Source organism: Acinonyx jubatus, chromosome E1 (assembly GCF_027475565.1).
Source record: "Acinonyx jubatus isolate Ajub_Pintada_27869175 chromosome E1, VMU_Ajub_asm_v1.0, whole genome shotgun sequence".
Taxonomy (NCBI): domain Eukaryota; kingdom Metazoa; phylum Chordata; class Mammalia; order Carnivora; family Felidae; genus Acinonyx; species Acinonyx jubatus.
Genome location: NC_069397.1, coordinates 26367400 through 26384696, shown reverse-complemented (window position 1 = coordinate 26384696; position 17297 = coordinate 26367400). Strand labels below are relative to the sequence as shown.

Genomic DNA, 17297 nt, shown 5'->3' with positions numbered 1-17297 from the left:
TTATCATGTTGATTGCATTTCTGTCATTTGAAAACTACATCAAATGATGTTATAATTTTTGCTTATAATAGTCATACAAATTTTAGAGAAATTTAGTGAAAAAATAGTCTTTTATATTTATCTACCTATTTAGATTTATTTTGCTTTTCTTTCATTCCTAAAGTTCTAAGTTTTCTTCTTAAGGGAATCTTAGGGAATCAAAAGGGTATCATTTCCCTTTGTCTTGAAGAACTTCTATTTCTATTAGTGCAGGGCTCCTGGAAATGTATTCTCTTAGTTTTCCTTATTCTTATAATGTCTTTACTTTCATTAATGAAAGATACTTTGGTTGGTAACTAATTTTGGTTAGATAGTTTCAGCATTTTACAGATACCTCATTGTTTTTACTCTCCAAGGTTTCTAATGAGAAACCCATAATCATTCAAATCTTTGTTCCTTTTTATGTTATGTCTTATTTTCCTCTAGCTGGTCTCAAGATTTTTTTCTTTATCTTGAGTTTCTAGCAATTTTTGTTGTTGTTTAATTGAGGTATAATTGACATACGACATTATTGTTAGTTTCAGGTGTACAACGCAATGACTCAGTATTTGTATATCCAGCAATTTTATAATGATGTCTTTGGGAGTGGTTTTTTGTGAGTTTATCCTGTTTGAGATTCACTCAGATTCAAGAATCTCAGTGGATCTGTAAATTTACATCTTTTACCAAATTTTGTGGAGTTTTTGGTAATTATGTCTTCAACAACATTTTTTTTGTGTGCTCCAATCTCTCCTACAGTAGGTTGACTAATGGCTACCAAAGGATATCAAGACTTAATCCTAGAACTTAAAATATTACTTTATTTGGAAAGAGGGTCTTTGCTAATGTAATTAAGTTAGAGATTTTTGAGATAAGGCAGTTATGTTGGATTTTTTAAGTGGGCCCTAAATGCCATCACAAGTGTCCTTATAAGAGAGAAGCAAAGGAGGTAACACAAAGAGGAGAGGGCAGTGTGAAGATAGAGTAGAGGGAGAAATGACCACAAAAGCTAAGGAATGCTGATAGCTACCAGAAGCCAGAAGTGGGCAAAGAATGATTCTCTCCTAGAACCTCCAGAGGAATTGCAGCCCTTCTGACACCTTAATTTCAGACTTCTGGCTTCCAGAACAGTGAGAAAATGGTTTCTGTTGTTTTAAGGCACATAGTTTGTGGTAATTTGATATAGCATCAACGGGAAAGTAATATACCTCCAATGTACCTTTACATAGAAACTAATGTACCTTTCTGGAACTCCAGTGAATGAATGTTAGACCATGTGATACTGTCCCACAGGACCCAGAGGCTGTCTTCATTTTCTTTTCAATCTTTCTTCCCCCCTCTATTCTTCAGACTAGATAGTTTCTGTTGGTCTATCTTCAAGTTCCTCTATCACCTTTATCCTATTATTGATCTTATCCAGTGAAAGTTTTTATTTTGATATATTTCTCAGTTTTATAATTTCTATTGGTTTCTTTTCCATAATTTCTTTTTCTCTGCTGAGAACTTCTGTGTTTCCATTTTTAAGCATGTTCACTTCTATCTTACAGAGCATAATGATAATAACAATGTGATATAATAACAAATATATATTTGGTTTCTGCCCCTGGTTCCTGATAGAGCTTCTAAAACCATTTTGATTTCCTGACCGATGGGAGTGATAGGAATATCTTACACAGAGGTTTAAACCCTTTGGAATTTCCTGGGTGATAGGAGCATCCTTTGTTCTAATGAGGTGACTCTTGGTTAGCTCCTGGATAGTCTCAGGATTGGGGCTGGTCATCAGAAATACCAAGCCATGATTAGTTTAGTCCTTTCAGTCCTACCCTCCATCCTCAGGAAAGGGAAGAGAAGATGGAGACTGAGGTAACATTGAATCATACCTACATGATGGAGCCTCCATACAAATCCCTAAACTACAAGGAGAGCTTCCGGGTTGCTGTACACATCCACTTGCCAGGAAGGTGGTGTATCCCAATCCCGTGGAAGCAGATGCTCCTGCACATGGGACCTTTTTAGACTTCACCCTGTTTACCTCCTCATCTGGCTGCTTGTATTCATTATAACATCCTTTATAAAAAGCTGGTAAACATAAGTAAATCTGTCCTGGAGTTTTGTAAGCCATTCAAGCAAATTCCTAATTCTGAGGGGAAGATTATAGGCCCCCTTAACTTTGTAGCCAAGTCAGACAAAAATCTGGGCCCCTTGGGGACTCACTTGTTACTTGTGACTGGCATCTGAATTGAGGGTAGTCTTATGGGACTGAGTCTTTAAGTCTGTGGAGTCTGACATTAAGTTATAGGATACCCAGTTGTTATCCATAGTTGGAAAATTAGGTGATGTGCTTAAAAAAAATATTCATACACTTGGTGTCAGAAGTGTTCTCTGGGCAGAGAAACAGTTTTTCCTTTAGTTGGTGTTAGAGAAATGAGATTTGCTAAAATGGCCCTTGGCTCAAGGAAACATGTGGTGTATGAAGAGAAAGGATGAAAGGATGGGGATGAGGAACCTCTGATCCCAGGATGGCTACCTAATTACCCATGGTATGAAACTGCAGCTGCACTGCAATCAGTTACTAAAGGTAAAAATTACCATTGGAATTTAGAAATGATGGTAGACCCAACCCCTGTAGAGTTGGCTTACTGTGGATATGTAAGGAAATGTAAAATAATAAGAAACATATTAACTGTACAATCCCTTGGTTATTGTTATCTGTAATATCTAAAGTGAAAGAAAGTGTAGTTAGGCTTTGATTCTAGACCAAGCTCAGATTTTGATTGGTGTGAGCTTTGTCCACTAGCCTCAGAGCTGCCCACAAAGGGAAAAAATATGCCAGAACAAAAGAAATTGCCTCTAATATCTCTGGTTGCCAACAAGGTAGTCAACATGGGGGGAAGGCAAAACCAAGAAACTACTGAGAACAGTGGGTATAGTGTAGGATTTGTCTCATTTTGTAGGTCAGTATCATCAGCTTTCTGAAGAACCTTTACTCAAATGGATTGTAAGAGTAACTAAATTAGGAGAAGTATCTTTGGTTTTAAATACTGCTGAGTGGAAGAGTTTGTTTGGGCTGGTACAGGACCCAAAGCTCACTGTTAAACAATCACAGATGGCTATACATGATTCAGACACACAGGTGGTTATTCCCAAGGGAACATTCATCCTGGTGGACTGGTTAAAAGCCACTGTGAAGTGTGTTTGTCTGAGAAAGCGGGGGACTGTCTAACTCCTCCTATAATTGCCAAGTGGAACCAATCCCAAATGAAGCAGCTGATGTGTTTTGTATGCAAGCCATGTGGGACTGGATCTGTGATGACTGGTATATTCACTTGATGAATATGCTCATTACTCAAGTTATGGTAGATGCTGTGATTAGGGAGGCCTCTGTTGTAGGGGCACTCCATGTAACTTTACTGTTGCAAAAATCAAACAACATGATGAAAAGTCCTATCAGATTTGCTGTATGAGCTTCCCAGTGTAAGTTTTACTGAAAACAAGATCTTTAAAGTAATTAACAAGAAAAGCAGGGAAAGACAGAGGGGAGAGTCAGGGGACTTGTCTCAGCAGAGTGGAAGTTTATGGATGGTTATTGAGAAAAGGGAGGAGTGTGGTGGACACTGATGATGTTGAAACAAAGGTGTTGATACAGCACTATCAAAGTTGGGTGGACCAGTGGGATTCCCAATTAGTCCCTCAATGTTGAAAGGCCCCAAACAAGTCTGCTTCATTTACCTCAATTTGGAGGAACTTAAAAAGCTAGAAGGTATAGATTACAATGAAAAACCCTACCCAGAATTGCTTGGGGTGATGGTTAGCTGTATTAATCAAGGTGAAGATTTAACTCTAGGGGCCCAAATCCTCTGGCCCAACCCCTGAAGCCATATGGACTTGTGTGGGTAATGTGGTCAGGGGATAGAGAAATTTCTGGTACTCCTTTGCAACAGAGCTCCATGCACTGTGCTATGGAAACATGTTTATGAAGTCCTAACTTGGACTACAGTCAGATTGAGAAAATATATGAGTTGATGGGATTATAAAAATTAGAATGTTGAAGCAGGCTTTATGTAAAGAAATTGTGTCTCCTCTATCTGAATGTTTTATAGGAATGAATATTAGGTATGACTGGGGAACACCTTCCATAGTTCATGTTATAAAACCAGAACCTGTTAATGAAATCTGAATGGAAGCTACAGCTAAGAATGTAAAGGCTGATGGGATTAAGGTGAAAGTTTGGAGGAGAATTGATGTTTCAACAGGCCTTATGTGAAGTGATTGTGCCTCTACCTGATTGCATTATGGGGATGAATATCATATCTGATTGGGGAATATTTCAGCTACCTATTATTATAAAATAGAAGGCATATAAATCTGCCCTTCAAGCAATATTAATTGGACATGCTAAATGAAAATTAATGTTTGCATGAATCCAAACAATATAAAGTAGAAGCTGGAGTGCTGATATGGACAAATTCTTTGTGCAGTAACTGTATGTGGAGCATTCAGTGGGGCTTATCACAAAAGCCTAGGAGCACCTCTTAGCACTGACTATAGGGATTTTGGTCTGGAGAATTTCCCTTTGAAGGGCAATTAGTAGGTTACTATCAGACATTAATTAAAATGGCCATTGTGGGGTGTCTGGGTGGCTCAGATGGTTGAGCATCCAGCTCTTGATTTTGGCTCAGGTCATGGTCTCACAGTCGTGGGATCGAGCCCTGTATCAGGCTCTATGTTGCGTGTGGAGCCTGCTTGAGATCCTTTTTCTCTATCCCTCTGCCCTCCCCTACCCCACTTCATGCATACATGTGTGCTCTCTCACTCTCTCAAGAAAAGAAAACCAAAACACTGCCCTTGTGACTAAAGACATAAAATAATCTTGAAACCTAAAATGCCTTTGGTGTCTTGGTTGATGTTGGAAAAACACTATACTGGGGAAGGCAGTGCCCATAACAGTTCCATAATAAAATGGAAATGGTTTATTCAGGGTCATGCTACCTGTGGAATGCAAGGATGATGTATTCACAAGTAGGGGGCCTCTTTTCCCCTAGGCCTGACTTTGAAACTGTGTGAGGAGCTGCCAGATTCTGTCATCACTTGGATTGTGCCCAATAAACATCTCTCAGCTGACCAACAAATATCTCCTTGGTTCATGGATGGTAGTTGTAAAGTAAATGGACAACATTCTGTTTGGAAAACCACCACTCTGATCTGGAAGATAAAAATCAGCTAGGTGGGCTGATTTGTATACTGTTTTCTTAGCAGTGGTGGAAGAATTAAACACTGAATGATAACAATCTCTGTATTTCATTTTTTACCAACTAATGGATGATGGCCAATGAAAACCTGATACTCTGGATCCTATTAAAATCCTCTGAAGAATATTGATTTTTATTGTTGTCTTCAGCAGTCAGTTATCTTGGTTGGATTGAGACTGCAAAGTCTATTTTGACTTTTTTTCCCTTATGGATTCTAATGTTAGGACAGTTTCCAAGGCCTATGCAGTGTTCTTTTAGATCTGTCCTACATTTGTACTACTCAGGGGCTAGTCTTGGAATTGTGCTTTGCTTTATATTGCCATTCAGTTCTCAAGGAGTTTACTATGCTGCTTTGGGGTGTTCTGTGTATGTGTACTTCAGAAGTGAGCTCTGGATATATTCTGATTTGTGCACAGAACTAAGAGAACCCTTCTCCAGCTCTCTCCTCTGTGAGATTCTCTTCAGCCTCCTGCCTCTGACCTACAGCTGGAATGATGGGTTTTATTCTCTAGGAGTTTTACTTGCCCGTGCCACAGCAAGAGGGAAAAATGGGGATTTCTTCCCCGCAACTCTTTAAAATCCAGGGACCCATTTTCTGTTTCTCTGTCTATAAAGACAGGGTTGTTTTTTTTAGGAGTTGTAGCTGCCACAGCCTCACTGGGCACCCACACGCCTGTAAAATTCTCTCTCCAACCACCCCCATTCCCGACACACACACACATACACACACACACACACACACACACACACACACACACACACACACACGTGAAGCTCTCTCTCATATGGACCCCTCTTCCAATTTGATTCTTGTCCCCAATACTGCTCTTGTTTACCTTTTCAGAATGCTCAGGTAGTGGCTTTTGTGTTTCATCCAGAGTGTTTAGTTATAATCAGCAGTGGAGACAGGTGTTAGTGGACTATTCCTTGGCTGGCACTGGAATCTCTGAATACTTATTTCTTAAATTAGCTATTTAATATCTGTCTCTTCTACTATACTCAATGTCAATAAGGACTATTTTGGTTTTATTACTGTATCCCCATGACTAGTACAGTTCTTAGCATAAACTAAGAACTCAATAAATATTTATTGAACATATGAATGAATGGACACTTTTCAGATCTCATCTTACTTGACATTTTTGTAGCATTCTACACTATGGATTGTTCTCACCTGGAATCTTTTTTCCCTAGGCTCCATATTATTAAAGTCTACTGGTTTCCCCATTTGTCTAGCCTTCCTTTGTAGGTAAGTTGCTATTTCTTTATGAACCTTGCAGCTTTAGAAATTACTTTTGAAAAGGGGGCACCTACATAGTCTGCTCATATAGGCACACATAAATTCTTACTAATAAATTCTCAGTCACCATTTCATCATTTTAGAACCAAACAGATATTTGTTAACTGCATAGTGGCCCTCCTTTGCTATCTATCTTATTTCTGTTACTAGGCCCCATATAACTCTTTTTTCCCCTGCTTATCTAGTTTATTTCCTACACAAATTCTTGCTAGAGTATAATTTTCTAAAATTTAAAAACATGACTCTTGGGGTGCCTGGGTGGCTGAGTCAGTTCAGTGTCTGACTCTTGATTTCGGTTCAAGTCATGACTCCACGTTTTGTGATCGAGCCCTGTGTTGGGCTCTGTGCTGACAGTGAAAAGCCTGCTTAGGATTCTCTCTCTCTGTTTCTCTCTGTCCCTTCCCCACTCACATTCTCTCCCTCAAACTAAATAAACAAAAAAACCCACATTACTCATTCAAATATAAAAGGAAGATATTTCTAATATTTTATTCAACTCATTAATTAATGAGAACATATAAGATATTAAGACTGGTTGAAAGAGAAATTCAAGGGACAGAGAATTTATATAGTCAAAGGAATGCTGAAATAAATTTGTCAGTAGAGGCAAATTTCTTCATGGCAAGAGATATAAAATGTTACATCTCAGGTTATGTTTTTTCTAGATGGAAAACAAATCTCTGCCAGGAGATTTGTATTTATATGACTAAGAACAGGAATCATTTGCATTGCTCATCTGCAATTGCTTTGTTATCATTTACCTGTAAGTTAACCACTACCCCTGTAAAGTTGTAAAATAGCCTAGGCAATAGAAAGTCAAATCAAGATGCACATCCCTATACAATCAGGCAATTCCAGAGGGTCTGCTAAATTATATCTTGCATTCCAGTGGAAGGATCCCAGTAATTTCTGCCTATTTCCAAGTTTTGAATGTTTTTTCTTAAGGCTCTTTACCCTGACAAGAAAACTTTATTTTTGCTTTTCTATAGCACCAGTCCCCTTTTCATCAGAATGTTTTTTTTTCCCTTCCTTGTGCCCAGTTATTTCTCTTACTTTATTTAAATCTTGGCTCCATCTTGCTTCCTTTGAACACAAATTTTTGGTCTTCCTTCTGTCACCCTTATGTGATGTGGCTGATCCTCAGTTCACTTGCTAAACATTTAGAGAGTAATTAGGAGTGTTAGTTTTTTATTTTAAGGTACAGTAAGGTGGTATTATTTTTATTAAAAGTGGTCTTTATTCGGGCCCCTGGGTGGCTCAGTTGGTTAAGCGTCCAGCTTCAGCCCAGGTCATGATTCTGTGCTTTGTGGGTTTGAGCCCTGCATCCGGCTCTGTGCTGACAGCTTGGAGCCTGGAGCCTGCTTCAAATTCTGTATCTCTCTCTCTCTCTCTCTGCCCCTCCCCTGTTTGCACTCCATCTCTCTGTCTCCCCAAAATAAATAAATACTTAAAAAAATTTTTTTAAATGGTCTTTATTGGTTTGGTGTGTGTGTGTATGTGTGTATATATATATATATATATATATATATATATATATTCTCAGCTTTACTTTAAGCTCCTGGTGTAAATTACAAATGATGTGGGTTTTATTCTTTTTTTGTTTTTTGGTGTAGAAATTGTATCCATTAATTCAGGGATGTAAATACATAGTACTTGTGTTATCACTTTACCTACCTATACCTATGGCAGATAATTGACAGTGATACCAAACTCATTCTTATTCAGTCTGAACTCAGCCTCAGATTCATTTGTAATATGTAAGTCCAGCCATTCACTATCAATCAGTTGAAGTCGATACAAGGTGAACATGTGTTAAATAATACTTTTAGGAAAAATGTCATAGAGCAGTCTGGTTTAGAGTTGGCATATAGGGAGGTAATCTTTGTCTCTCTTTCAAAATAAAAATACCTTTGTTATAAGGTAATTAGTTGTATAAAGTTGATTATAATCTTAAAAAGTATGTTTTCCTTAATACAAATCAAAACCATAATATACTACCTCAATCCAGTGAGAATGGCTAGAAACAAAAAGATAAGAAATAACAAGTGTTGGCAAGGATGTGGAGAAAACAAAATCCTCATGCACTGTTGGGAATATGAATGTAAATTGGTACAGCCACTGTGGAAAACTATGGAGGTTCCTCAAAAAATTAAAAATAGAAATGTATGACCCAAAAATTCCACTACTGGGTATTTACCCAAAGAAAACAAAAACACTAATTCAAAAAGATATATGCACCCCTATGTTTATTGCAGCATTATTTAAAATAGCCAAGATCTCTGGGGCGCCTGAATGGCTCTAGTTGGTTAAGCATTTGGCTCTTGATCTCAACTCTGGTGTTGATCTCATGGTCGTGAGTTCAAGCCTTACATTGGGCTCTGCACTGGGCATGAAGCCTACTTAAATAAATATAAATAAATGAAAGAAAAGAAAATAGCCAAGATCTGGAAGCAACCCAAGTGTTCATCGATTGATGAATGATTAAAGAAGATGTGGTGTATATATACAATGAAACATTACTCACCTGTAAAAAAGAATGAGGTATTGCTATTTCTGGCAGTATGAATGGACCTAGAGGGTATTATGCTAAGTGAAATAAGTCAGACGGAGAAAGACAGATACCACATGATTTTACTTACATGTGAAATCTAAAAGACAAAACAAAAAGCAGAATCAGACCTATAAATATAGAGAACAAACTAATGGTTGCCAGAGGGGAGGGAGGTAGGTGGATGGGCAGAATGGACGAAGGGGAGTTGAAGATACAGGCTTTTAGTCATGGAATGAATAAGTCATAGGGATAAAATGTATAGCATAAGAAATATAGTCAGTGGTATTGTAATAGTGTTGTGTGGTGACAGATGGTAGCTATACTTGTGGTGAGCATAGCATAAGGTATAGAGTTATCAAATCACTATATGGCACACCTGAAACTAATGTCAATATTGTGTATCAACTATACTTCAACTTAAAAAATATAGATAAATTGAAGGGTGCCTGGGTGGCTCAGTTGGTTGAGTGTCCAACTCTTGGTACCGGCTCAGGTCATGATCTCATGGTTCATGAGATTGAGTCCCATGTCAGGCTCTATACTAACAGTGCAGAGCCTGCGTGGGATTCTTTTTCTATCCCCCCCCCCCCCCAGTTGTGTGCATGCATGTATACACACCTGCTCTCTCTCTCAAAATAAACATTAAAAAAAGTTTTTAAAAATATAGATACATTGAAAAAAGGAAATATGTTTTCCTTTTTAGCTAAACACCCAAATTACCAAAGTAGATACCTTTCTTTTTTTTTAATTTTTTAAAGTTTTATTTTTTTATTTTTATTTTTGAGAGAGAGACAGAGCAGAAGCTGGGAAGGGTCAGAGAGAGAGGGAGACACAGAATAGGAAGCAAGCTCCAGAGTAGATACATTTCTTATATAAAAATTTATTTGTATCATGTGCTTTAGTGGTTAACCATATGAAAAAAAAAGATATGGATATATTAGCCTATTATCAATGCCCTTTTATTTTTTTGTGACTTCACAACTTTTATTTGTGTTGCTTCTGCTTTGTCTTGAAAATTTCTTCTCCTGGGGCACCTGGGTGGCTCAGTCGGTTGAGCGCCTGACTTCAGCTCAGGTCATGATCTCGCAGTCTGTGAGTTCGAGCCCCACGTCGGGCTCTGTGCTGACAGCTCAGAGCCTTGAGCTTGCTTCGGAATCCTTGTCGCCCTCTTTCTGTGCTGCTCCCCCACTCATGCTCTGTCTCTCTCTATCAAAAAATGAATAAAAAATGTTAAAAGATAAATAAGTAAATAAAAAGAAAATTTCTTCTCCCTTTGCCCCAACAATGGGCAGGGAGAAGATAGCAAAAAAATAAAAGACATCTCTCTTTATTGCACATGGACGCATTATTCAGGCTCACCTGGTGAAGCTTAGGGGGAGTCTTGTCACATTCTCAGATCCCTGTTCAGGAGACGGGTAGGTTACTGGAGTGGTATCACATGTGAGAGGGGTATCTCCAGGTCCTAGCTATTGGTCCTGTGCTTCCTGGTTCTCCATGCCTTCCTGGCCCTGCTTCCCTCAGTGACCTCTGCAGTGTATCTTTTTAAAATGTATTTACATTCCAGGTGCCTGGGTGGTTGTGTTGGTTAGGCATCTGACGTCAGCTCAGGTCAGGATCTCATGGTTCAGGTCATTGTTTGAGCCCTGCGCCGGACTCTGTTGCTGTCAGTGTGGAGTCTGCTTCGGATCCTCCGTCCCATCTCTCTCTGCCCCTCCCCTGCTCTCTCTCTCTCAAAATAAAAATAAAATAAAATAAAATAAAATAAAATAAAATAAAATAAAATAAAATATAATGTATTTATATTTGATCCCAAAGTAATGTGCTTTAGCTTGAAAAATTGTTTGGTTTCATTAAGTCTAGAGAGTTTGGGGCACCTGGGTGGCCCAGTTGGTTAAGTGTCCGACTTTGACTGAGGTCATGATCTCACGGTTAGTGAGTTTGAGCCCTGTTTTGGGCTCTGTGCTGATAGCTTAGAGCCTGGAGCCTGCTTCAGATTCTGTGTCTCCCTCTCTCTCTGCCCCTCCCCTGCTCACGCTCTGTCTCTGTCTCTGTCTCTCTCTCTCAAAAATAAACATTAAGGGGCGCCTGGGTGGCGCAGTCGGTTAAGCGTCCGACTTCAGCCAGGTCACGATCTCGCGGTCCATGAGTTCGAGCCCCGCGTCAGGCTCTGGGCTGATGGCTCAGAGCCTGGAGCCTGTTTCTGATTCTGTGTCTCCTTCTCTCTCTGCCCCTCCCCCGTTCATGCTCTGTCTCTCTCTGTCCCAAAAGTAAATAAACGTTGAAAAAAAAATAAAAAAAAAATAAACATTAAAAATTTTTTTTAAAAATATCTAGAGAGTTTTGTTGTAGGTCAAAGAGGGTTCAAAAACATAAATTAGTTACCTCCTTTCTTGTAGAAGAACTTTTCAATAAGTTTCAGATGTGGCTTGTGTCTAAAAGAAGGATTTGGTGTTTTGTAGAAGAAAGTTCAGTACAGGAGGTATGAAGGATCTATTGGCTTGTTTAATGTTCTCAGTGTTCTTGGGGTGCCTGGGTGATGCAGTCAGTTTAGCATCTGAATAATGCTTCAGATTAGGTTCAGGTCATGACTTCGTAACATTGTGGGTTCAAGCCCCACATCAGGCTCTGTGCTGATGCCTCCAAGCCTGTTTCAGATTCTCTGTCTCCCTGTCTCTGCCCCTCCCCCAATCATGCTCTGTCTCTATCTTTCTCCCAAAAATAAACATTAAAAAAAATGTTTTTTAATGTGTTCTCAGTGCTCTTGATATATGCAGAGTAATTAAAAACATGGACTATGGTGGGGCGCCAGAGTGGCTCAGTCGGTTAAGCATCTGACTTTGGCTCAGGTCGCAATCTCATAGTTCATGAGTTTGAGCCCCAAGCTGGGCTCTGTACTGACAGCTCAGAGCCTGGAGCCTGCTTTGGATTCTGTGTCTCCCTCTCTCTCTTCCCATCCCCCACTCATGCCCTGTCTCTCTCTTTCTCAAAAGTAAATAAGCATTAAAAAAAATTAAAAAACAAACAAACATGGACTATGGTGCCAAACTTCCTTGGATTCAGCTTGGACAAATTGTTTAACTTTGCTCTTTCTCAGTTTCCTCATCTTAATGTGGTTTTTGTGAGAAATTTTTGTTTATTTACATAATTGTGAGCAACACATAAACATATACACATGTATGTGTTCAAACATATACATATTGTCTCATGTATGACATTAAGAACAATCTAAGAACATAGTAAGCACTGCACATCTTTGCTATTATATATCTTTTCAAATTTTTTTAAAAAACGTTTTTATATTTATTTTTGAGAGAGTGAGAGTGAACATGAGCAGGGGAGGGGAAGAGAGAGAAGGGTATAGAGGATCTGAAGCACGCTCTGTGCTGGCAGCAGAGAGCCTGATATGGGACTCCAACTCATGAACCGTGAGATCATGACCTGAGCCGAAGTTGGATGCTTAACCAACTGAGGTGCCCCTTCAAATTGTTTTTTAAGTTTATTTATTTTGACAAGGGGGGGGGGGTTGCGCACACACGCATGTAAATGGGGGAGGGGCAGAGAGAGAGGGAGAGAGAGAATATCCCAAGCAGGCTCCGCACTGTGAGTGCAGAGCCTGACATGGAGTTCAGTGCAGGGCTCAAACTTACGAACCATGAGATCATGACCTGACCTGAAAATCAAGAGTTGAATGCTTAACTGACTGAGCCACTCGGGTGCCCCTATTTGTCTTTACAAATTAAACTTAATACCATTCCTCAGATGTTTACCAGTGCCACATCTTTCTCCTGAAAGTATTAAAATTTATTTTAAATTTTGATATGGTAATTACTTGATTCTTTTGTTTATTTTTTAAATAGGTTTTTTTGAAAGAGCTGTTTGCTCAAGACAAGAAACTCTCAATTTGTTCAGCTCCAGAAAGAATAGATCAATTTGAAATATTCTTCATAAAATGGCTATAAGAGGCAGCAAGTGCTAAGAAACATGAATTTATGAACATAGCCACATGCTTTTTTCCTTTCAGTTTGATTTAAATTTAATATCCTCCCACAATGGAAAATGATTTACAATAAAGAGATGAACTGGAAGGAATAGGAAAATGGAAACAAGATGTCATTTCTTTTTACTATCCAACAGATTTACCATCTGTTTTAAAGTGTTTGACCATCTACAGTAAATGAAACAAAATGCTTTTTAAAATAATGTAATACTTTAAACTATTTTTACTACCAAACTCTCCCTCCCCTGTGAACACATTCATTTTACTGAGTAAAGGTTTATTTAAGCTCCACTTACATCTATGTTGTTTTTAGCTCATTTCCTTTTTAAAAAAGCAATTGGTGAGTTTATTTCCCAGTTTAGCTGTTATAATAAAATATAAAAGACATTTCTGTTTTGGCCTCTACTATAGCATTATTGAAAGCTATGAAAGTCACAGCAAAATATAGGACAGCATAAAGTTAGAAACTGCTGGTGTTTCTGTAGCAGTAGTTACTGCACTTGCAATTTCCCCCCTTCTTGCTACCAGCCCAAATCTGAGTCACCCCTGTGTACCAGACAACAAACCGTAAGTGTGTTGTTTTTTTTAATCTTTTTAAATTATACTTCTTTTATTTTCTTTCTTATTCATCTTCATTCATAAAAATGGTTAAGTAATAATAGAGATTATAGAGAACATAAAGAAGTGAATTTAATTTTTCTCATATAAAACTTTTATTCATTCAAACTAACTTTTGTAAATAACAGCTTTACTGAGATATTATTAACATAGCATAAAATTTACCCTTTTAAAGTATACGGTTCAGTGGTTTTTTTTGTGCATTCACAGAGTTGTGTAACCATCATTATTATAAATTTAGAACATTATCTTCACTTCAAAAAGAAATCCACTCCTCCATCCTCCCAGCTGCTAGCAACCATTAATCTACGTTCTGTCTCTATGGATTTGCCAGTTTTAGACATTTCATATAAATGAATCATATAACATGTGTCCTTTCTGTGACTCACTTCTTTCACTTAGCATATTTTCAAGGTTTATCCATGTTGAAGCATGTATCAACATTTCTTTCCTTTTTATTGCTCAATAATATTCCATTATATGGATATGACATGTTCTTTATTCATTCACCAGCTGATGGACATTTGAATTGTTTCCCACTTACTGACGATGTTAAGACAATGCTGCTTTTAACATTCATGTATAAGTTTTTTTTTAAGTAATCTCTACACCCAACAGGGGCTCAAACTTAGAACCCCAAGATCAAGAGTCACACGCTGTACCAACTGAAACAGCCAGGTGCCCCCCATGTATAAGTTTTTGTATGGACATAGGGTTTTCATTTTTTTTAGTATGTATATAAAAATGGAATTGCTAGGTCATATGGTAACTCTATGTTTAACCTTTTGAGGAGCTACCAGATTGTTTTCCAAAGGCTCTGTCCGTCTTACATTCCCACCAGCAGTGTGTAAGGGTTCCAGATTCTTCACATCCTCTCTAACACTTGTTATCTGTCTTTTTGATTGTAGCCATCCTAATGGTTATGAAGTGGTATCTCATTGTGGCTTTGATGTACATTTTCCTGATGGCTAAGATGTAGAACATTTTTTCATGTGCTTATTGTCTATCTGTATGTTTATGTCTTCTTTGGAGAAATGTCTTTTCAGATGCTTTTTTTTAAATTGGTGTTTTTTGAAAAATGAAAAAACAAATTTAAAACCTATTCGAATGGTTTCTGGTTCATTTTACTAGTATAAATTGTCATAGCTGGTTCATTGAAAGCAAACATTTAAAATGGATTTACCTCAGGATGCTGTGCAGAAAAATGGGTGAAGGATAAACTGTCTAGACATAGCCCCACTTAGCAGGATAGCCCTCTTGTACTTCCATGTGCCCTGACCCATGGTGATGATGACACACATCCTGGTGGCATGCTGCATGTGTTGATTTAGCCTTGTCCACATTGTACTAAAGCGAAATAGGTGTCAGGCTGTCACCATTCACACTAATTTTTATTTTTTAATGTTTTATTTATTTTTGAGAGAGTATGAGTGGGAGAGGGGCAGACAAAGAGGGGGACAGAGGATCCAAAGCAGGCTCTGCGCCGACAGCAGAGACCTGATGTGGGCCTTGAACTCATGAACCAGGAAATCATGACCTGAGCCGAAGTTGAACGCTTAACCAACTGAGCCACCCAGGCACCCCTCACACAAATTTTTAGAAAGAAACCTTTACCAAGGGAGCAGCTTCGGACTCTGTCTTTTTAAAACCTTCTGAACTGTGACTTGGAGCCTGCAGAGTAGACTGTGGCTGTGGATGTCAGTGCAACCATCAACATTGCTGTTCAAGAAATTGCAATTTACGTCTGTTCCAAGTTGTAAATGCTAGTCTTTTTTTCAATAAAAAGACCATTAACTTAAAAAAATGGGTTTTTGTCTTTTTTTTCTTAGAAGATTTTATTTAAACTCAAAGTTACTTAACATATAGTGTGGTATTGGTTTCAGAAGTAGAATTTAGCGGTTCATCACTTACATATAACACCCAGTGCTCATCACATCCTTAACGCCCACCACACATTTAGCTGTCCCCGCAACCCAATTCCCCTCCAGCAACCCTGTTTGTTCTCTATAGTTAAGAGTCTCTTATGGTTGCCTCCCTCTCTGTTTTTATCTTATTTATTTTCCCTTCCCTTCCTCTATGTTCATCTGTTTTGTTTCTTAAACTCTACATATAAGTGAGATTATATGGTATTTTTTTCTTTGACTAACATTTCTCTTAGCATAATACACTCTAGTTCCATCCATGTCGTTGCAGATAGCAAGATTTCATTCTTTTTTGACGGCTGAGGGTTTTTTTTTTGTCTTATTAATGAGTTTGACTTTATATATTCTGGATACAGTTTCTATATCAGGTATATGGTTTGCAAATATTTTCTCCCATTTGGTAGGTTGTATTTTACTTTCTTGATGATATTTTTTTTAATGTTTATTGTTGAGAGAGGAGAGAAAATGTGGGGGAAGGGCAGAGAGAGAAGGGGACAGAGGATCTAAAGCAGGTTCTGTGCTTAAAGCAGGTCTGAGCCTGTTGTGGGGCTCAGACTCACAAACTATGAGATCATGACCTAAGCCAAAGTCAGATGCTTAACTGACTGAGCACCCAGGCGCCCCAATGGTATTTTTTTTTTTTTTAATGTAGGCCCTTCACCCAGCGTGGAGCCCAATGTGGGGCTTGAACTCACTTGACCCTGAAATCAAGACCTGAGCTGAGATCAAGAGTCAGATGCTTAACTGACTGAACCACCTAGGCACCCCCATTTTTTAATGTTTATTTATTTTGAGACAGCAAGTGAGGGAGGGACACAGAGAGAGAGAGAATCCCAAGCACACTCTGCACTGTCAGCACAGAGCCAGTGTGGGGCTTGATCCCACAAACTATGAGATCATGACCTGAGCCAAAATCATGAGTTGGATACTTAACCGACTGAGCCACCCAGGCATCCCAATATTTGATGTTATTTTTGAAGCACTAACATTTTTTATTTTGATGAAGTCGAATTTATTCTTTTCCTTTAGTTGCTTATGCTTTTAGTGTTATCTCTAAGAAACCATTTCCTAACCCAAGGTCACAAAAATTTACGTCTATTTTTTTTTCCTAAGAGTTTTATAGTTTTAGCTCTTACATTTGTGATCCATTTTGAGTTAACCCTTATATATGGTATGAAGTAGGAGTCCCAATTAATTTTTTTTATATATGGATATGTAGTTTATTTAAAGACTGTCTCTTTCCTATTGCATTTCCTTGACATCTTTCTTGAAAATCAGTTGACCATAAATGTAAGCATTTACATTTCTAGTCCATTGATCTATATGTCTGTTTCTATACCAGTACCATACTGTCCTGATTGGTGTGTTTTGTGGTATGTTTTGAAATCAAAAAGTGTCAGGACTGTAACTTATTCATCTTTTTCAAGATCATTTTGGCTATTTTGGGTCCTTTGCATTGCTGTGTGAATTTTAGGATCAGCTTGACAATTTCTGCAGTTTTGTGTAGCTTTCATATCTTTATGAATATATAAATATGTCTTCTACAACACATTTATATTTTAAACCAAATTATAATATTACATTTTTCTGCAACTTTCTTTTCTCCCCAATGTTTTATTATGAAAAATTTCAAACATAGAGA

General features: G+C 38.1%; 1 protein-coding gene across 6 annotated transcripts in view; it reads left to right on the top strand.

Moving 5' to 3' along the window:
• RPS6KB1 (ribosomal protein S6 kinase B1) overlaps positions 1 to 17297 on the top strand; it is a 187690-nt gene that overhangs the window by 64401 nt on the left and 105992 nt on the right. The window contains exon 16 of one of the 6 annotated variants that reach the window (XM_053212672.1): positions 15155 to 15485. The exons of 4 other annotated variants lie outside the window; for them this stretch is intronic. In XM_053212672.1, coding sequence (XP_053068647.1) covers position 15155 — 1 coding nt within the window. In that variant the 3' untranslated portion in view covers positions 15156 to 15485. Of the gene's footprint in view, positions 1 to 5060; positions 5098 to 15154; positions 15486 to 17297 lie in introns of those variants that run through there. One more of the 6 variants, XM_027034269.2, reaches the window with a different exon arrangement.